The sequence below is a fragment of the Geotrypetes seraphini genome, chromosome 1, assembly GCF_902459505.1.
Source record: "Geotrypetes seraphini chromosome 1, aGeoSer1.1, whole genome shotgun sequence".
Lineage (NCBI taxonomy): Eukaryota > Metazoa > Chordata > Amphibia > Gymnophiona > Dermophiidae > Geotrypetes > Geotrypetes seraphini.
The window spans coordinates 348,117,226-348,134,566 of NC_047084.1; the positions used below are offsets into that span (position 1 = coordinate 348,117,226).

At 40.8% G+C, this 17,341-nt stretch overlaps 1 protein-coding gene across 6 annotated transcripts in view; it reads left to right on the top strand.

The window, feature by feature from the left end:
* Positions 1-17,341, top strand: part of FRAS1 (Fraser extracellular matrix complex subunit 1) — a 741,777-nt gene that overhangs the window by 296,910 nt on the left and 427,526 nt on the right. For all 6 annotated transcript variants that reach the window (XM_033963431.1, XM_033963422.1, XM_033963441.1 and 3 more), the window contains one exon: positions 550-741. In XM_033963431.1, the coding sequence (XP_033819322.1) occupies positions 550-741 (192 nt within the window). The remainder of the gene's footprint in view (positions 1-549; positions 742-17,341) is intronic.

The window sequence follows — 17,341 nt, forward strand, 5'->3', positions numbered from 1 at the left end:
GATATCCTGAAAACCTGACTAGATGGGGAGCCTCCAGGTCCAGGTTTGAGAACCACTGGGCAAAAGGTAAGGTTTTGTCATTTTTGCCTGAGTATTCTTGTTTGTTAGATGCATTGCTGTCATCAAAAGAGTAGTGGGAGCCCCTCTGTAGCCCATTAATCTTCCAGCTTTCCAGGATAAGTCTGTGCTTTTTAATCTTCTATGACTGGTATGAGAGAGATAGGATGATGTGGGATTTCTAAGGTAGAGGAAGAGATAGTGGATGCTGCGGATAGGCAGACTGGATGGGCCATTTGGCCTTTATCTGCTGTCATATTTCTGTATTTTTCTATGTTCAGTAGGAGTAATGGAAACTATCAGGGGGAGAGTGGGTCGAGTGCTGAGTTATGCTAGATGACACATTGTTGGGTCGGGGTGGAGGGGAAGTGGGAGTTTGCAGTGACTAGGAAGAGCTGACTCCTCAGAGCTCCCTGTAGTAGGTGAGGTGGAGTGGTGAGGGAGTGCTATATGCATGACTTTGCCCTGACAAATGATTCATTTTTTTTCCAGGGTGAAAACAAAGTGAAGCGTGCCGGGCAGTGCTGCGAGGAGTGCGTGTCTTCTAAAGGAGACTGCCTCTATGAAGGCACTGTCAGGTACCATGAAGAAATGTGGATTGCTGCTCGATGCGAGTTCTGCACGTGCGACCAAGGGCAGGTCATTTGCCAGAAAGGAGAATGCGCGAAAGTGAAGTGTGCTTGGGTAAGGACACTTTCTTTTCCAGCTACAGTAGTTTGGTGTTCTTCATTCTGCTCTGCTCTTGACTCTGTTCTTTTTGTGCACAAATGCATTTTATTTTCTTTTATTGCAAAGACCCATTTCTACTCAGTGGTTAATGAGCCACCTCAGGAAGGCCTCTGGCTTGTAAATTTTCTGACCCATATAAATGGCTGACTGTCTAGATATTCATTCATATTCATTTTGCTAAGGCTGACAAAAATATATTTGGGCCCATTCTTGGGATAGTCAGCTCTATCCCATGGACTAGTGCCCATGTGTATATATATATATATATATACATACATTTCTGAATATTGCTAGAGCGGAGATCTGCATGAATAATCTTTGCTATATTGTGCTGCCCTGAAAAAGTGCCTGATTGCAGGGTAGATGACTGTCTTGTCAACATGGAAAGAAAGTTGTTATGAAATATGGAGAAGATGACATTATGAAATTATAGCACACCAGCCAGCTGGAAGCCTGCTACTGGGATTTGTGAGAGAGCTGAAAAGGACCACAGATCAGAGCTCAGAAAATGTGGTTTTGTCAGATAGTAAACTCCATATAGGAACACTGTCTAGACTCTGAGCTAGATTCTTAAAAATTTGCATTAAGGGCCACTATTGCAACCATTATTGTAGCAATTTAAAAAAAGTCATTTTCCAAAAGATGCTCATGCAAATGAGGTTGGTGGAAAGTAGCAAAGGTTCGCTAAATTTGCATGTGCCCGTTGCTGGTGATAGCGATAGGCACATGTGCAGAATAAACGCCCCAAAAAACCCCAACAACAAATCGAGCCGTCAAAGTCAAGCAACCCCCTTATCTAACTCCCCCCTGGCAGCAGGAGAGATGTCCACTCCCTCTTCCCCCGACACGCCCCTGCAGCAGAAGAGATGCCCACTCTCTCCTGCTGCGTCACACAACCACCCGACACTGCTAACCCCCCCTCCCCCACAGTGGGAGATATACCCACTCCGCTGCCGCCGTCAAGCAAACCTCACCCAACATCCCCCTGACAGTGGGAGAGATGCCCACTCCTTCCAGCCATCAAGCAACATCCCCTAACACTCCTCCCCATAGGAGGGACCTTAAACAACCTAGGCCAATCAGAGCCTTAGGCCCCTCCCTGGTGCATTCCAAGAGAGGAATGTCCATATTTTTGAAGAGGTGGGCCTGCTAGCTAGAGGGAGTAAGCTTCCCTCCAGCCAGCCATCATAAGCAAGGTAAAGGTGAGGGGGCAGGGGGGGTTCTCGGAGGTATGAGGGGATGTTGGGAGGGTTGCGTGGCGGCAGGAGGGAGTGGGCATCTCTCCTACTGCCAAGGGGGGGTGGTGGGGGTGGCAGTTGCTTGGTGGTGGGAGGGAGTGGGCATCTCTCCTGCTGCCGGGGGGGAAGGGGGTTTCAGGTGGGGGGTTGCTTCACATCGGTGGTGGGAGGGAGTTTGAATCTCTCCCGCTGCTGGGGGGGGGGGTTGGGTGGGGGTGTTGCTTGATGTTGGCAGTGGGAGGGAGTTGGAATCTCTCCCACTGTCGGGGGGCGGGGTGGGGAGGTTAGCAGTGTTTGATGATTTGCGACATAGCAGGAGAGAGTGGGCATCTCTCCTGCAGATTTTCAATTTGGGGTTTTTTTCTTTTTTAATTTTAATTTGCGTGTGTGGGGGGGGGGAGGTACTGAGCTGTCAAACCTTACTTTCCTGTTAGTGCCTGATCAGAGAGTAAGGCAACGGCAGCTTAGACCTGTTGGCAAATTTTGGCCGCAAATGTGGCACAACGAGGTTAGAGAATCACTCGATTATTATAGAGAATTGCTTAGAGTGATCATTTTAATATTAATGACCTGCTTGTACTACATTTGCATGGCAGTATCGGCTACTGCTAGAAAACTCGGAAAAGACCTCAGTAAGCTGTTTTGATAATCTGCCGCTAAAATACATGTATGCTAAAGCGGCTGGAACCGGTTTAGCGAGCGGGCTAAAGGCAGATTTTAGTTTTGAGAATCTGCCCCTCTGGTTCTCTTCCACTTTGGGCAATTAAGCAGACTTATTATTTGGTTTTCATCTTTAGATACCTCCTTTCCCCCAAAGCTGTGAGGCAATCTAGAAGAAAAAAAAAAGCACATAGCAATAACATCACGAAAAAGAATCAGCTTGCTAAAAACCGTCAATTAAAAGCAATCTCAAACAGCCATGCTTTGCATTTTTCTTTGGAAAGCAGCATTGCCATTAAAGCATTTTCCGCTCCAATGGACATGTGCTCCAAAGAGAAAAGCCTTTATTTAGAAATACTTTCCCAATGATAGCCAGCAGTCGAACATCTGCACTTATCTATAATACAGGTTCCCATCCCTCAACCATCTTCAGCTCTGCCCCTTGCATCTTTAACTGTTGTGCAGGGGTTAAGTTATGGAACTCCTTGGTGAGTCAGATATGAAATTGCAGTGAAAAGGACAGGTTTAGAAAATTACTTAAGACGCAGTTATTTGTAGATGCCTTTTTTTTAGCTTTTTTTTTTTTAATCTTTATTAAATTTCCAAACTACCATAATGCAAACAAACAATTTCAATATACCTAAGTTTACATGAAATGCACATTAAACTTATAGACATTAATGTACAACTATTTCCCCCCCCCCCGCCAAATAATCAGAAAAAGTACATACCTACAGGAAACCCTCCATATATTCCCCGAATGAAATTCCAATGCAAAATCCTCCCCCCTTCCACCCACCCTGGATGTGTATGCTTAAGGGTCAATAAAATAAAATCAGTTATCATTCCTTACAGAACTTAGTCAATGGTTCCCAAACATCCATAAATTTCTTATACCGTCCCTGTTGGCCTTTTTTTTTTTTTTTTTTTTAGCTATTTTTATGGTAAAGTTGATGAACTATCCATGATCTTTATTATCCAAATTATGGTATGTTTCTGAGGATTGTTTGCATGTTTATTTTATCACATATCTATTTTATCATGTATTTGTTTTATCATGTGTCTATTTTAAATATTATGTATGTAAATTATGTAAACCGCTTAGTTTTAAACGGTATATAAATTTTTGAAATAAAGAAATAAATAAACTTGATCTCTCAGCCCTGCTTCTGCTGTTACCCAAGCTGGTCCTTATTCTGTTACATCGCTGTCCCCGTTGCCTCTACGGATAGGTTATTTCAGGACCAGTCCTGTTACACTCTGATTCTGATGAGATCACAGCTTTAAATCTATCAGGTGTGCCCTGTTCCATGCCCTAACACTACAAGAATCCCCCTCATCCCGCAAACGTAGCGAAGCTGCTTTCCAAAAGCATTCAGCATCCCTATGTTCACCGACATTTGGGTTTTGCAAAGGTCACTCAATGCAGGTTACCCAGTTTGTACTTGGAAGCCTCATAGAGCTGTGCAGCTGTTGTTTCTTCATATGCTGAGAAAAGCTTTTGAGTCTTAATTGGAGTTACCTGCTACAAATGGAAGAGCATCAGTGAGGGAATTGGGCCCTGGGACATTCACTAGCAATCTGTAGTTTTTAGTTTTAATTTTGGAGGCTTAATACCATAAGCGATTTCTTTACTACGCAGACAATATCACCATCCTCCTGCCTTTCGACCAAACTACCCCCAACACAATGAACAAACTACACATTGCACTAGAAACAATGTCAAAACGGATGAGAGACCACAAATTAAAACTGAACCAAGACAAAACCAAATTCTTACTTCTAGAAAGAAATAAAACCCTAACCATAACAAATCTAGAAATAAACTCCATCACATATCCCTTACAACCCAATCTAAAACTGCTGTGAATAATGATAGACAAAGGCTGCACCATGCAACTTCAAATCAGAAGGCATTCGCAACCATGCGCAACTTAAGACAAGTCTGAAAATGCTTCAACAATGAACAATTCAAACTCATAGTACAAGTGCTAATCCAAGGACTCCTGGACTACTGTAACATACTTTACCTGTCATGCCACGCCAACATGCTAAAACAATTACAAACAATCCAAAATACAGCCCTAAGACTAATATACTCGCTGAAAAAATACGACCACATTACCTCAGCTTTCCAAGACTCACACTGGCTCCCAGTACAAGCACATATACAACACAAATTCTACTGCACCCTATTCAACGCCCTAAATGGAAATGGACCAAGCTATCTGAACAACTGCCTAATCAAGAAAAACACATCCATACCAAGGAGAACTCAAGCACACTTTATCCACCCCCCAATCAAAGGTATGCAAAGCAAAAAAATACATGAGGATCTACTAGCCACCAGAGCAGCGAAAATAGACCACCACCTCTCATATCTGCTGACCACGACACCCAACTACAAAACATTCAGGAAAGAACTGAAAACCATACTATTCAAGAAATTTGTCAAATGATCTAACCAAACCGTATCGACCATTCCCAGATCCCGACACATACTATAACTATCAACCTTGTAATCTTCCTGGGAATGCCCAGGCTAATTTCTTGATGTAAACCACCTAGAACTGAAAGGTATTGGCGGGATAGAAGACATTAATGTAATGTAATATGTTAGTGTCCCCTGAGGAAGGTGTTGTTTTACACGCCAAAACCAGGATCCTGGTTGGGACTTATTGAATAAAGACTTTCTTGGCTGTAAGGACTCCTCCCCTTGCCTTTCTTTGTTTGCTCTACTGTATACTTGAGGCGAGGTGTTCTGTTTGCTTTAAACACTGCGCCACATTCTTCTTAGACCTTTCACATTTCCTTTATTATGTATTGATGGCAATGATATTTTTTCTCCTGGTCTCTCATACTCCCACTTTTATGAAGCCGGGTTAAGGTTTTTTTTTTTTTAATCACCAGCCACGGTGGTAAAAGCTTCAACACTCACAGTGATTCTATGAGCGTTGGAGCTTTTACCGCCGTGGCCGGTAATTAAAAAAATCCCTAACCTGGCTTCATAAAGTGTGTGTGTGTGTGTGTGGGGGAGGGGTGGTGGTTAAGTAGATGTTGATCCCAGGGCTTAGCATATAACATGTATTCAGTGCTGAGGCATATAAATCTTTCTTTTTCGGCTTATAGAACTGCTGATAGATAAATTCTGGTGCTGCCTCTGTCTCTGTCTGTTCCCAACTTAGCTCCTAATTATACTGATATTATCTGGTGAATGCATAACTTGCTTTGAATATTGTCCCAAGAGTAAATAAAACATATGCATACAAAATATCCATGTTGTACATGTGAGTTGTTTTTATTATTATTTTCTGTCTTATCCCTTTAAATGTGGTTGTGTCCTATAGGATTGCTAAACTTATGTTAGAGTTACACTTTTACATTGGTTATTTCTTTTATTCTATGTTTGATTTTCTTCTGCAAGCATAACATTTACTTCTGCATCACTTTTCTTAACCTGGTTTTTCGGGGACCACTTTGATAACCTAGTAATGGAGTAAATGATGGCAGATAAAGGCCTGAATGGTCCAGCCAGTCTGCCCTGTAATCACAATTTCATGATTAAATTAAAATGTCTTCTTTCTTTGTTATTTCTGGACCATAGTACAAAATCATAAAAACATACATTGGCTAAAATAAGATTTAAAATGACAAGGCATCTCTAGGGGTGACGACTACATTCAGAGACATTTAAAACCATGACAAACGGGGACAGAAGACAAAAAGGCAAGAACTACAATATCCAAGGTAAAAGATAACGTTTAGAGGAAAAACAATAGGAGGGGATACGGAAGGTAAAATCATTCTAGGTCGCCCTTACAAGGGCAGTTAGGTCTCAAAGGCATCAAGAAATAGAAATGTCTGTAGCTTTGTCTTGAATTGATTAAGGATTGATTCATAGACCGTAGAAGTCCACCCGGTACTGTCCTTAGGTTCCAACTACTGAAGTTGTCATTGAAGCTCACTCCAGCCTATCCAAACCATCTCCTTTGCTGGATTCCGACTGTGAAAGTTTGCTCATTTATATTCTAATTAGCGATCCTCTGTGTTCATCCCACGCTTTTTTGAATTCCATCACTGTTTTCCTCTCCACCACTTCCCTCGGGAGGGCATTTCAAGCATCCACCACCCTCTCCATGAAAAAGAATTTCCTAACGTTACTCTTGAGTCTACCACAACCTTAACTTCAAATTATGTCCTTTAGTTTTACCAATTTCCTTTCTCTGGAAATGATTTGGCCCTATATTAATACCTTTCAAATATTTAAATGTCTGTATTGTATCACCCCTGCCCCTTCTCTCCTCCAAAATTTACATGTTGAGGTCTTCTAGTTTCTTCACATACTTCTTTTGGCGCAAACCCCTTACCGTTTTCATCGCTTTCCTCTAAATGAATGTGCATACACATTGTCTGAAGATCTATCTCATGTATATTCATTGTGGACAAAAAGATAAGAAAATGGAAATGGCATTTTGTTGTACAATTTATTTGAAAAATGGGGCAGTGGTCAACACAATAAAACACACAATAGCACGAAATGCCCAATATAAATTTGGCCTAGACCTGACACGGGCCGTGTTTCGGTCGTAAAACAGACTACGCTGTTCAGGCACATGGTGACTTGTGTTTTTTTGCACTTTTTAAATTTGTGGCTCTTAGCAAGACTGGACCCCGGAAGAAGGTCGTTGTCATGACCGAAACACGTTGGGTCGATGCCCATGTTGGGTCGATGCCACATTTATATTGTGCATTTCATGCTATTGTACATTTTATTGTGTTGACCACTGCACCATTTCTCAAATAAATTGTACAACAAGATACCATTTCCACTTTCCTCTCTTTTTGCTTTGCGTTTTGTTCTTGTGGAACTTTTCTGGTGGACTTGCTTTGTGTTTATTCATTGTGGACAACCTGGAAGCCCGATCAGCAGGTAGGTCCTCAAGGAGCAGGCTGAAAATTGTGTTCCACATGAAGTTCAGTTCTTAGCATGCTGCTATCATGCTGTGTGTGGCATGCAGTAATTCAGTGTCAATTGATCTGGGGTTGGAATTTGCAACCATGCTTCTGAACCCATTCATATGGACCTCACATACCTTTGCCCGGAGATTCCATTTATAGTGGTCCGCTCTGTGAAATGTAAGCTAAGAGAGGTGATCCCTCTTCCCTCTGCCCCTCTGTTGACCCTTCCATTCCTGTGCTGATCCTCTTACCCTCATTCCTAGGATGTTTGCGTTCTGACGAGTGTTCCATTAGAAGGATGAGGTTATAAAGCAACACTCCCTTGCACTGTGGTACTTTGGGGGATTTCAAAGAGATCAAACATAATAAATATTTATGAAGACATGTCCAACCTTATCCGCTCACCAACATTCTTAATGATGATAATGAAGTAACACCTCTTATGGTAAGGCTGTGGATAACATTGGTTATCTTTCAAGGTCACTCCAACTTTGAATCTTGGCACACACATGCTATGCCTTTAGCAAAGTTCATAGCACCCAGCAACAGTACTTCTTTTTTATCTTCTCTTTTTCTTTTCTCTTATTTTGTTGTCTCTTCAATGGATATGCTTAGTACACATACTTTTTGAGCAAAGTAAAAAAAAAAAAAAAAAGCCCATAGGGTTGTGAATCTTTACATTAGGAAGATAAGAATAAAAAAGGAGATGACTGACAAGGTAAAAAAAAAAATTAGCTTTCAAAAGATATAAAGGATCTCAGAATTAGGACAACGGGGAAAATATCTACAATTAACTGAGATCGATACACAGTAGGTAGTCTAGATAACAAAGGCCTGAAAGGACAAGGATGAAAAGCAAAGGTGGCAAGACTTTTTTTACGACAAGCTAGTGAAAATAGGGCGTGCAGAGGAGGGTGTGTGTATAATAAGGCTGTGAGTTGAAAGGAAGAAATGTCTGAAAGGTGACAAAGAAATAGCAGAAATACTAAAGCAAACACTTTGGTTCATTATTCACTGTAGAAGAGATTGCTGAAGGAGCACAGATAAACGTAATCCTCCGGGTTCTAGATATGGCACCCATATTTATGCACATGCTCAAAATGTGTGCACAACTCAGTTTGGGATTCAATGGACAACCAGTGTAAACTTTTCAAAACTGTGATCATATCTTGATACCCCAGTAATTAACCTTGCAGCTGTGTTCTGTATCACCTGCAAGGCACGTACCCTTGCTTTTGTGATACCCAGAAACAGCGCATTACAAAAGTCTATTTTGCTGAGAGCAAGACTTTGCACGACTATTTGGAAGTCTATTGCTGACAACATAAGTCTAACTCTTAACAAAATCCTCATCTACATAAGTACAGCCTTGATTATATTATGTATGGAAGACGCTATGTGCTATAAAATAACAGTATTAATAATCATAATAGGGGGCGCTGTTGAGCCCGACAAAGATGGTCGTCTGAACAGCAGGCTCCAGCAACCTTCACCATCTTTTTACTCTCTGGCTGCACTGCACTGGTGTTAGACCCCTCCATCCAGCTCCATCCACACTATAAACGATGGCTACAGCTACTAAGGGCAAAAGGCACAAGCCCGACCCTCCCTCTCCCGCAAAGGACTCTAAATTGGTGACACAGGATGGCCCTGAGGCTCCCTCCATGTCTGATTTGTGGAATGCAATCAAAACAGTCCAGGATCTGATGACTGAGACCAAGGATGCCATCTCTGAGCTTAAAGATGACTTATCTTCAATCCAAACTGAACTGACCACCTTCAAAGTGAAAATAGCTGATCTGGAAATAAAATCAGCAACCACAGATGCCAATGTTAAGGCATTACAGGGCCACGTGAAACGCACGCTGGCCCTGGAAAAAGAAATGGAGGACGCCAGTAATCGTTCCCGCCGGAATAACCTGCGTCTTTTGGGGGTCCCGGAGGGGCAGGAAGGCAATAATACGGTGGCGTTCTTGGAGTCCTTCATCCCCAAAATACTAGATCTGCACTTTAAGCATGATTTTGAAATTGAACGTGCTCACCGCTCTCCATCCTCCAGGTTCCCGCGTGATCGCCGGCCACGACCCATAGTGCTTCGGATCCTCCGCTACCCGCAGGTCCTAGAAATTCAGCAAAAAGCCCGATCACTAGCGCCTGTGACCCACGAGGGAAATAAGATCCTTTTCCTCCCAGATCTGCACAAGAACACTGTTAAAGCACGACAACAACTGCTTGCATTCAGACCACAACTAAAAAAGATGGGAGCCCGCTACGGTCTTTTCTACCCGGCAAGAATGAGGGTAACTTACCTAAATCAAACAAAAGACTTCACTGACCCGGAGCTTCTGGCTACTTACATCGAAGAGACTTCACCAACCCCGATTGACTCTGTGTGAGTCTGTTTCCCTCTGTGCCTGATGCTCATCTGCCATGCTGCCTCTGAAACTGACTCTTTCTACATGTTATTCTAACTCTACAATTGTTATTTCCATGATTATTTCTCTCTCTTTTACTATATATCGCTTGAATGACTCCTTCTCTAATTTATTTTTCATTTTTACTACCATTTTACCTTTCCACTGCATCGCAGGACCTCTAGGCATGTTCGTTACTCTCTTCTTTTTACAGACATGTGACTCTGCACTGCAAGACCATGCACCTCAGCCATTTTGTGTTTTTTTTTTTTTTTTTTAATATTATATTATGTTACTGGACTATTATGCTCACTCTACCTGCTAAAACCCTTTGAACCTCTTACTCTTTTTCTTCTCGTTGGTGCGGATGTTAATTGGTAAGCATAATGAAAGTACAGTGGCTTTAAATTTACACTTTTAAATGTCCAGAAACTTAGATGATGAATGTTTACTACATAGGTTTGGTCTTCTGCAATTTTTTCACACATGACTCAATTACTGTGCCACGGATTGTAATCTTTTATTTATTTTATGAATTTCCTTACTTGTATTATCCTATGACATCATAGGCTTTGCTATCTGATGTCATTTATACTAGATCAGAGTGCTAATGTCCTTAGTGGGACACACTGACTGCCTGAGTAGTTCATCTTTCTGTATTATTATGCCTCTCTTTCCATTTATTTATCCTCCTGAACTCTATAATCATTATATATTGTTTTTAGTTTATTTCATTAATGTTACTTCCACAGCAGGCATTCATGGCTGACTGACATTGAATGTGCCTCTTTATTCTGATGATTCACTTGTTTTAGTGGTTGCTGTGGATTGCCATTGTTGGCATAGTTCATTCATTATAAACACAGCACTTAAACTTTTTGACCTGTTGTTTACTTTAGTTAATTGTGCATACAGCTAGAGCTACCTTTTGCAATACACTGATCAAATGGTTGCTGAGTTTGTTTTGTTCACTCGGCTATCTGTCCCCTCCTCGGCCACCCAAAGTTTTTTGCTTGCTGTTTTATTACAGTGGGCTCTTTCTCCTTTCAGGTACATCTCTTACTCCTCTACTATAATCCTTTTGTTGATTTTTCATTTTTGTTATAAGATGCATACAGCTTCTGCTTTTTTTGCCATAATTTTATTTACGGCTTATAAGTCCCACACCAAATTTTGTCTGGCTTATTTAGGTATCTCAACCATGCTAAATATCATATATCCATGCTTTCAATGTCATTATCAATAACATCTTTAAATATCAAAGGTCTAAATAATGTGATTAAAAAGCGGAAATTATTGTCTTATATTGATGATCTTAAATCAGATATTATTCTGCTTCAGGAAACTCATCTCAATGAATCTAGCTCAAGTAAATTTCTTAAACAAGGCTTTTGTGCGCCATTGTTTTCCCCTGCTCTGAATGGAAAAAATGGTGTAATTACCCTAATTAAACATCATCCATCCATCTCTATTTTATCTAGCTCTCATGATACTTATGGTAGATGGGTTAGTGCCAAACTTTCTATATCCAATCGCACATTACGCATTTTAAATATATATGCACCAAATTTAGATTCTCCTGAATTTTTTCATAATTTGGCCAATCATATCTTACAGGATCCTGACACCCCTATTATTATTGGAGGTGATTTTAATCTTATTTTAGATCCTTCCAAGGACAGGAAATCACATGCCTCCTACAAGAAACCAAAATCATGGTATGCATTGCATGATATTATATCCCAGCTTCACTTAACAGATCCCTGGAGATTGCAGCATACCACCCTTGATCAATTTACGTTCTTTTCAGCACCACACTCGACATACTCCAGGATTGATTACTTTCTTGCCTCTTCTTCTATCTTACCTCACATCACCACCTCTGATATTCACTCTATCACAATTTCTGATCATGCAGCTATTTCCCTGACTTGCTCTTACTTTTCTCTTACACCTCGCAGTAGGCAATGGCGGTTCAACTCTTCACTCCTTGCTGAAAACCAATTCTCTGAAAGTATTACTGCGGCCATCCAAGAATTTTTTCATTTTAACATCCCCACTCAGTCCAATTGGATCAACACCTGGGATGCCTTCAAAGCTTTCATACGTGGGACAATAATTCAATTTACTGCTAGACTCCACTCCTCTAGAAAACAAACCCTACGAGACCTTGAATCTCGCATACGTGAAGCGGAAGCTACCCATATTTCAGACATTACTGATATTACAGCCCTGACTACTCTTCGTAACCTTAGAATCCAATACAACTCTTTATTGAGTTCATCTGCTGCCAATTCAGTCTTCGTCCAAGCGGCTTCGTACTACGCAGAAAATAACAAACCTGGACATCTGCTTGCGAATTATTTGAAAAAATCCCAGGATAAAACTACCATATCATCCATTAAAGACCCCGCAGGAATACTTACTACAGATCCTTCAATCATCTCATCCGCCTTCCATAATTTCTATCAAGATCTTTATTCTTCAGAAATCACCTCCTCTGAAGCTAATCTCAATTCCTTCTTATCTTTCCCGCACCCCACTCTTTCTCCTACAGATTCTCTCTCACTTTCTTCTCCCTTCACTTCCCAGGAAATCACGGATGCCATTAACTCCATGGCTCCGAACAAATCTCCAGGCCCGGATGGCCTTACAATAGAATTTTACAAAGCCTTTCTACCAATTTTACTTCCACATTTGCTTCCTTTCTTTCACTTCTTGTGCAATCAAGGTCATTCCACAGGCTCCTTTACAGAAGCTAATCTCATTGTCTTTCCTAAACCGGGTAAGGACCCTCAAGAGGTCAAAAATTACCGTCCCATCTCATTAATCAATGTAGACGCAAAAATTTTCGCTAAGATCCTTGCTTCTCGGCTTCAAACCGTACTTCCTCTGCTCATTTCCTCAGACCAATCTGGTTTTCTAAATAATCGTTACTCTTCTAATAATACCCGACTCTTGTCTCACATTATCCACCACTCATCTTCTCACGCAGATAGACTGGTAATCATGGCTCTTGATGCCGAAAAAGCCTTTGATCGTCTAGAATGGCCCTTCCTATTTCATATTCTACGTTGGTATGGTTTTCCTGATCCCTTCTTATCTATGATTAAAGTTCTCTACTCTCATCCCACGACACGAATTATGATAAATGGACTTCTTTCCCAACCCTTCTCTCCATCCCGTGGCACGAGACAGGGTTGCCCCCTATCTCCCTTACTCTTCAATCTTGCTCTTGAACCACTTTTATCTGCTATACGGAATGATTCTCGAATTGCTGGCTTTCATTACAATGATTTTTCAGTTAAACTCTCGGCATATGCCGACGATGTTCTTCTTTATGTTCATCCAGAATCTATTATCTTTATCCTTGAACAAATTAATCGCTATTCGGCGATTTCTGGATACAAATTAAACATCAATAAATCTGAACTTTTACCTTTAAACTGTATAGATATTCAATCTGATTCTTCCCAATATGGTTTCATATGGTCCCCTTCTAAGATCAAATATCTTGGATTGTATTTTGGGCCCTCTCTCGACTCCACCTCACGACTTAACTCTGACTATATCTTCTCTATTATTCGCTCCTGCACTTCCAGATGGTCCCCCCTTAATCTCTCCTGGTGGGGTAGACTATCTACAATACGTATGATGATCACTCCGAAAATCAATTACATCCTTAGTATGCTTCCCTTTCTCTTCCCTCACTCAATTTATTCTCGTATTGAACACTTACTCACTTCCTTTTTATGGCAAGGCAAACAGCCTCGGATTGCACTCCGTAAACTGAAATGTTCTAAGGAGCAGGGAGGAGTCAATTTTCCTAGCTTTCGCGAATATCACCATGCATTTTTGATGTCTCAGGGCTCCTTATGGCTGAATGTTGAGTCTATGCATGTAAATCCTACGTGGTTACCTTTGGAACTCTCTTTAGTTGATTCTTATATATTGCATCATGCTCCTGCCATTCCTCTTCCTCAATTGGCAAAACAAAACCCGATTATATTAAGTACTTGGCAGGCGATCAATTATATTGACTCCCTTTCAAATATGAAATTGGCTGATTCAGTATCTGCACCTATCTGGCATAACCCCAAACTCAAGATAGGCAACGCGGTGATGGTTTGGAAAACTTGGCAACAGCGAGGAATTTGGCATATTTCCCATCTTTTGACTAATGACAAATGGATTACTTTTTCAGATATCATGGCCAAATATAACATCCCTCCCTCTCAATATTTCAATTGGATTCAACTCCACCATTGCCTTTCTGCGAGGTATCCTTCTCCAACTTCTCTTCATACCACTTCAGACCTACACTCTATGGCTCTTTCCTTCTCTGCATCCCATGGACAATCATCTAATTGGTATAAATATATACATTCAAAATGTTTCCCTGCAATTTCGGCTTCCCTGACTAAGTGGGATTTGGTGTTGCAATCTCCGTTAACTGATCGTATGTGGACGGAACTGTGGATTAGGATCTTTAAATCGCTCCACTCAGCCTCCCATAGACAAACTGCGATTTTTCTGTATCATCGAGCCTTCTGGACTCCGTCCAAAACAGCTAAAATTAAGAGATCCACGGATAGCTCCTGTTGGACCTGTAAATCCTCCGAAGGCTCCCTACGACATATGTTATTTGATTGTCCCCATTTACAGATTTTTTGGTCCTCTATCTGGAATATGATTACCAAACTTTTTATTATTAATGACCCCTTCACATTGGATGTCTTACTTCTGGGATCCTCGGCACTGTCCTCACCTTTATCTTTGTATCATGATCGTCTTTTGACCCTTTTGTTATTCATAGCTCTTCAATTAATTTTACAAAATTGGAAAGACTTCTCTAACCTCAGCCTCACTCATTGGTGGAATTCAGTATGCCTACATGCTAAATACGAGAAACATATGGCAGAACGCTCTAAGTCACTATCCACTTATGATAATACATGGTCTATACTAATAGACCATTCTACTCAAGACCTTTGAAATAATGCTTATGAGACCATTTATTGATATAACATCACTCATCAATTTGTTTTAATCTTTCACACTTTTCATTGGTGTTCCTTATCTGATATATCTCAGGAATCAATATGACCCTCTCTCCATTTATAATGCCAGATTCTATTAAGCTTTTGTATTCTCTATGGCTTTACATACTAGACTACATTATGATACTATACATAATTCATGGTCCTGCCATCCTATTTATGTATTTATCTTGCAATGTACTATGACCAGAAGACTGTGTTAGTTTTCTCATTATTATTTGTTGCTTCTATCCTTGAGTATCGATAATATTTCTTATTGTGATATGATGTACTGAAGGGAGCTGTCACTTGGTTTTTCTTGTTAGGCTTCCTCGGAAGCCTTTGTTGTATATTTTCTATTTTATAACTATGAAATCAATAAAAATATTTTGAACAGGAATAATCATAATAATAATATAAATCCTTCAAAGCCAACATTTTTCAATAGAGAACAAGTTCTAGGGTAAGAGATCTTGATACAAGAATCAAAGAAGTAAGCTCAGGAGTAATATAAGGGAAACCTTTGGTGCAGGGAAGTGAATGTGAACATAAGGATCAATATTCAATGTGATTTAACTGCCCAGAAACGGTTCCTGGTTGGTTAAATTGACTTTTTGTGGCTAACTGGCTATTTTCTGGCTAAAAATAACCAGTTAGTGCCAAACTCAAAACCAGCTGTTTTTGAGGGTGTGCCGGGGGGGAGGGGCAGAGTCATCACTTTGCCAACAGACTTGGCCAACCACTTTGACCTAAAAATAAAAAACATTAGAAAACGTCTCGGGCATACTCCATCAATAGGCCATCTTGACCCTCTCAGTCAGGATAATCATCTTCCATTCAGCACCCTCTCAAAATTCAAACTCCCATCTCTTGGTGATCTTCTAAAAATCATCCAATCTATGAATACTTCTAACAGCCCTATTGAGAATATTCCACCATCCACTCAAAAAAAAATTTTCCCGATATTTGGTCCGTTTCTCCTAGAAATGGTCACCAAAAGTTTTTCCACCAATGCTGTCCCTAAATCCTGGAAATCTGCCTTAGTTTTCCAACATTAAAAAATGACACGTAGGGCTTTTACTAAGGTGCGCTAACATTTTTAGCGCGCGCAAACCATGCATTAAACGAAAAATACTAACGCAAGCTGTATGGAGGTGTTAGCGTTTAGCATGCACGCTAAAACTGCTAGCGCACCTTAGTAAAAGGAGCCCTTAGATGAAACCAACTGCGATAACTTCTGTCCCATTGCCAACCTACCTTTCATTGTCAAACTTACGGAAAAAATAGTGTTCAATCAACTCTCTGACTTCTTTGAGAAAACCAATGCGTTCTACCCTAATCAAACAGATTTCCATATTAACCATTCCACGGAACTATCTCTCCTCGGTCTCACCACCACCATCTATTATTACCATGCCTACCGCAAATCTATTCTCGTATCTCTCGACCTATCAGCAGCGTTTGACACAATCGATCATGCCCTCCTCCTCTATTGCCTCAAAAACAGTGGAGTTTCAGGTCATGATCTCCTTTGGTTCTCTTCCTATTTTACAGATCAGAACTTCAAAGTCCACTCTAGAGGTTCTTTCTCTTCTCCAATCACTCAAACCTACGGTGTTCCACAGGATTCTGTTCTCTCTCCCCTACTTTTTAATATCTTTCTAGCTCCGCTTCTGACCTTAGCTTAATCAGTAGTATTTACCACTTTTGCCTGTGCCAATGACATCCGACTTTTGCACCCCATTAACCCTTCAAACACAAGCAACATTCAAGAAGTAAATACCAAACTCGACAAAATCAACCACTGGTTCCGATCTAACCATTTATCTCTCAATATAGGCAAATTCTGTGGCATTCTTTTTCCGGCCAAAAATAATGAATCTTTAAAAGGACCAATCTGCATAGACGCCAAACAAATCCAAATTGAACCTAAAGTCAAATTACTAGGAATCATCCTACATAAAGACCTCACCTTACATGACCAGATCAGTGCAGTTACCCAAAAATGCTTGTATAAACTCTGACTAATTCGCTCTATAACCTCCATTCTTGAACCAGCCTCCATCCAAACCCTAATTCATTCCTTGATTATTTAGCACATAGGGCCTGTTTACAAAGCTGCGCTAGCGGCTGCTGTGCGGTAACGGCCTCGAAGCCCATAGAGATTTAAAGGGCTTCGGGGTTGTTGTCGTATGACAGCCCCTAGCGCGGCTTTGTAAAACAGGCAGCTAGATTACTGCAATTC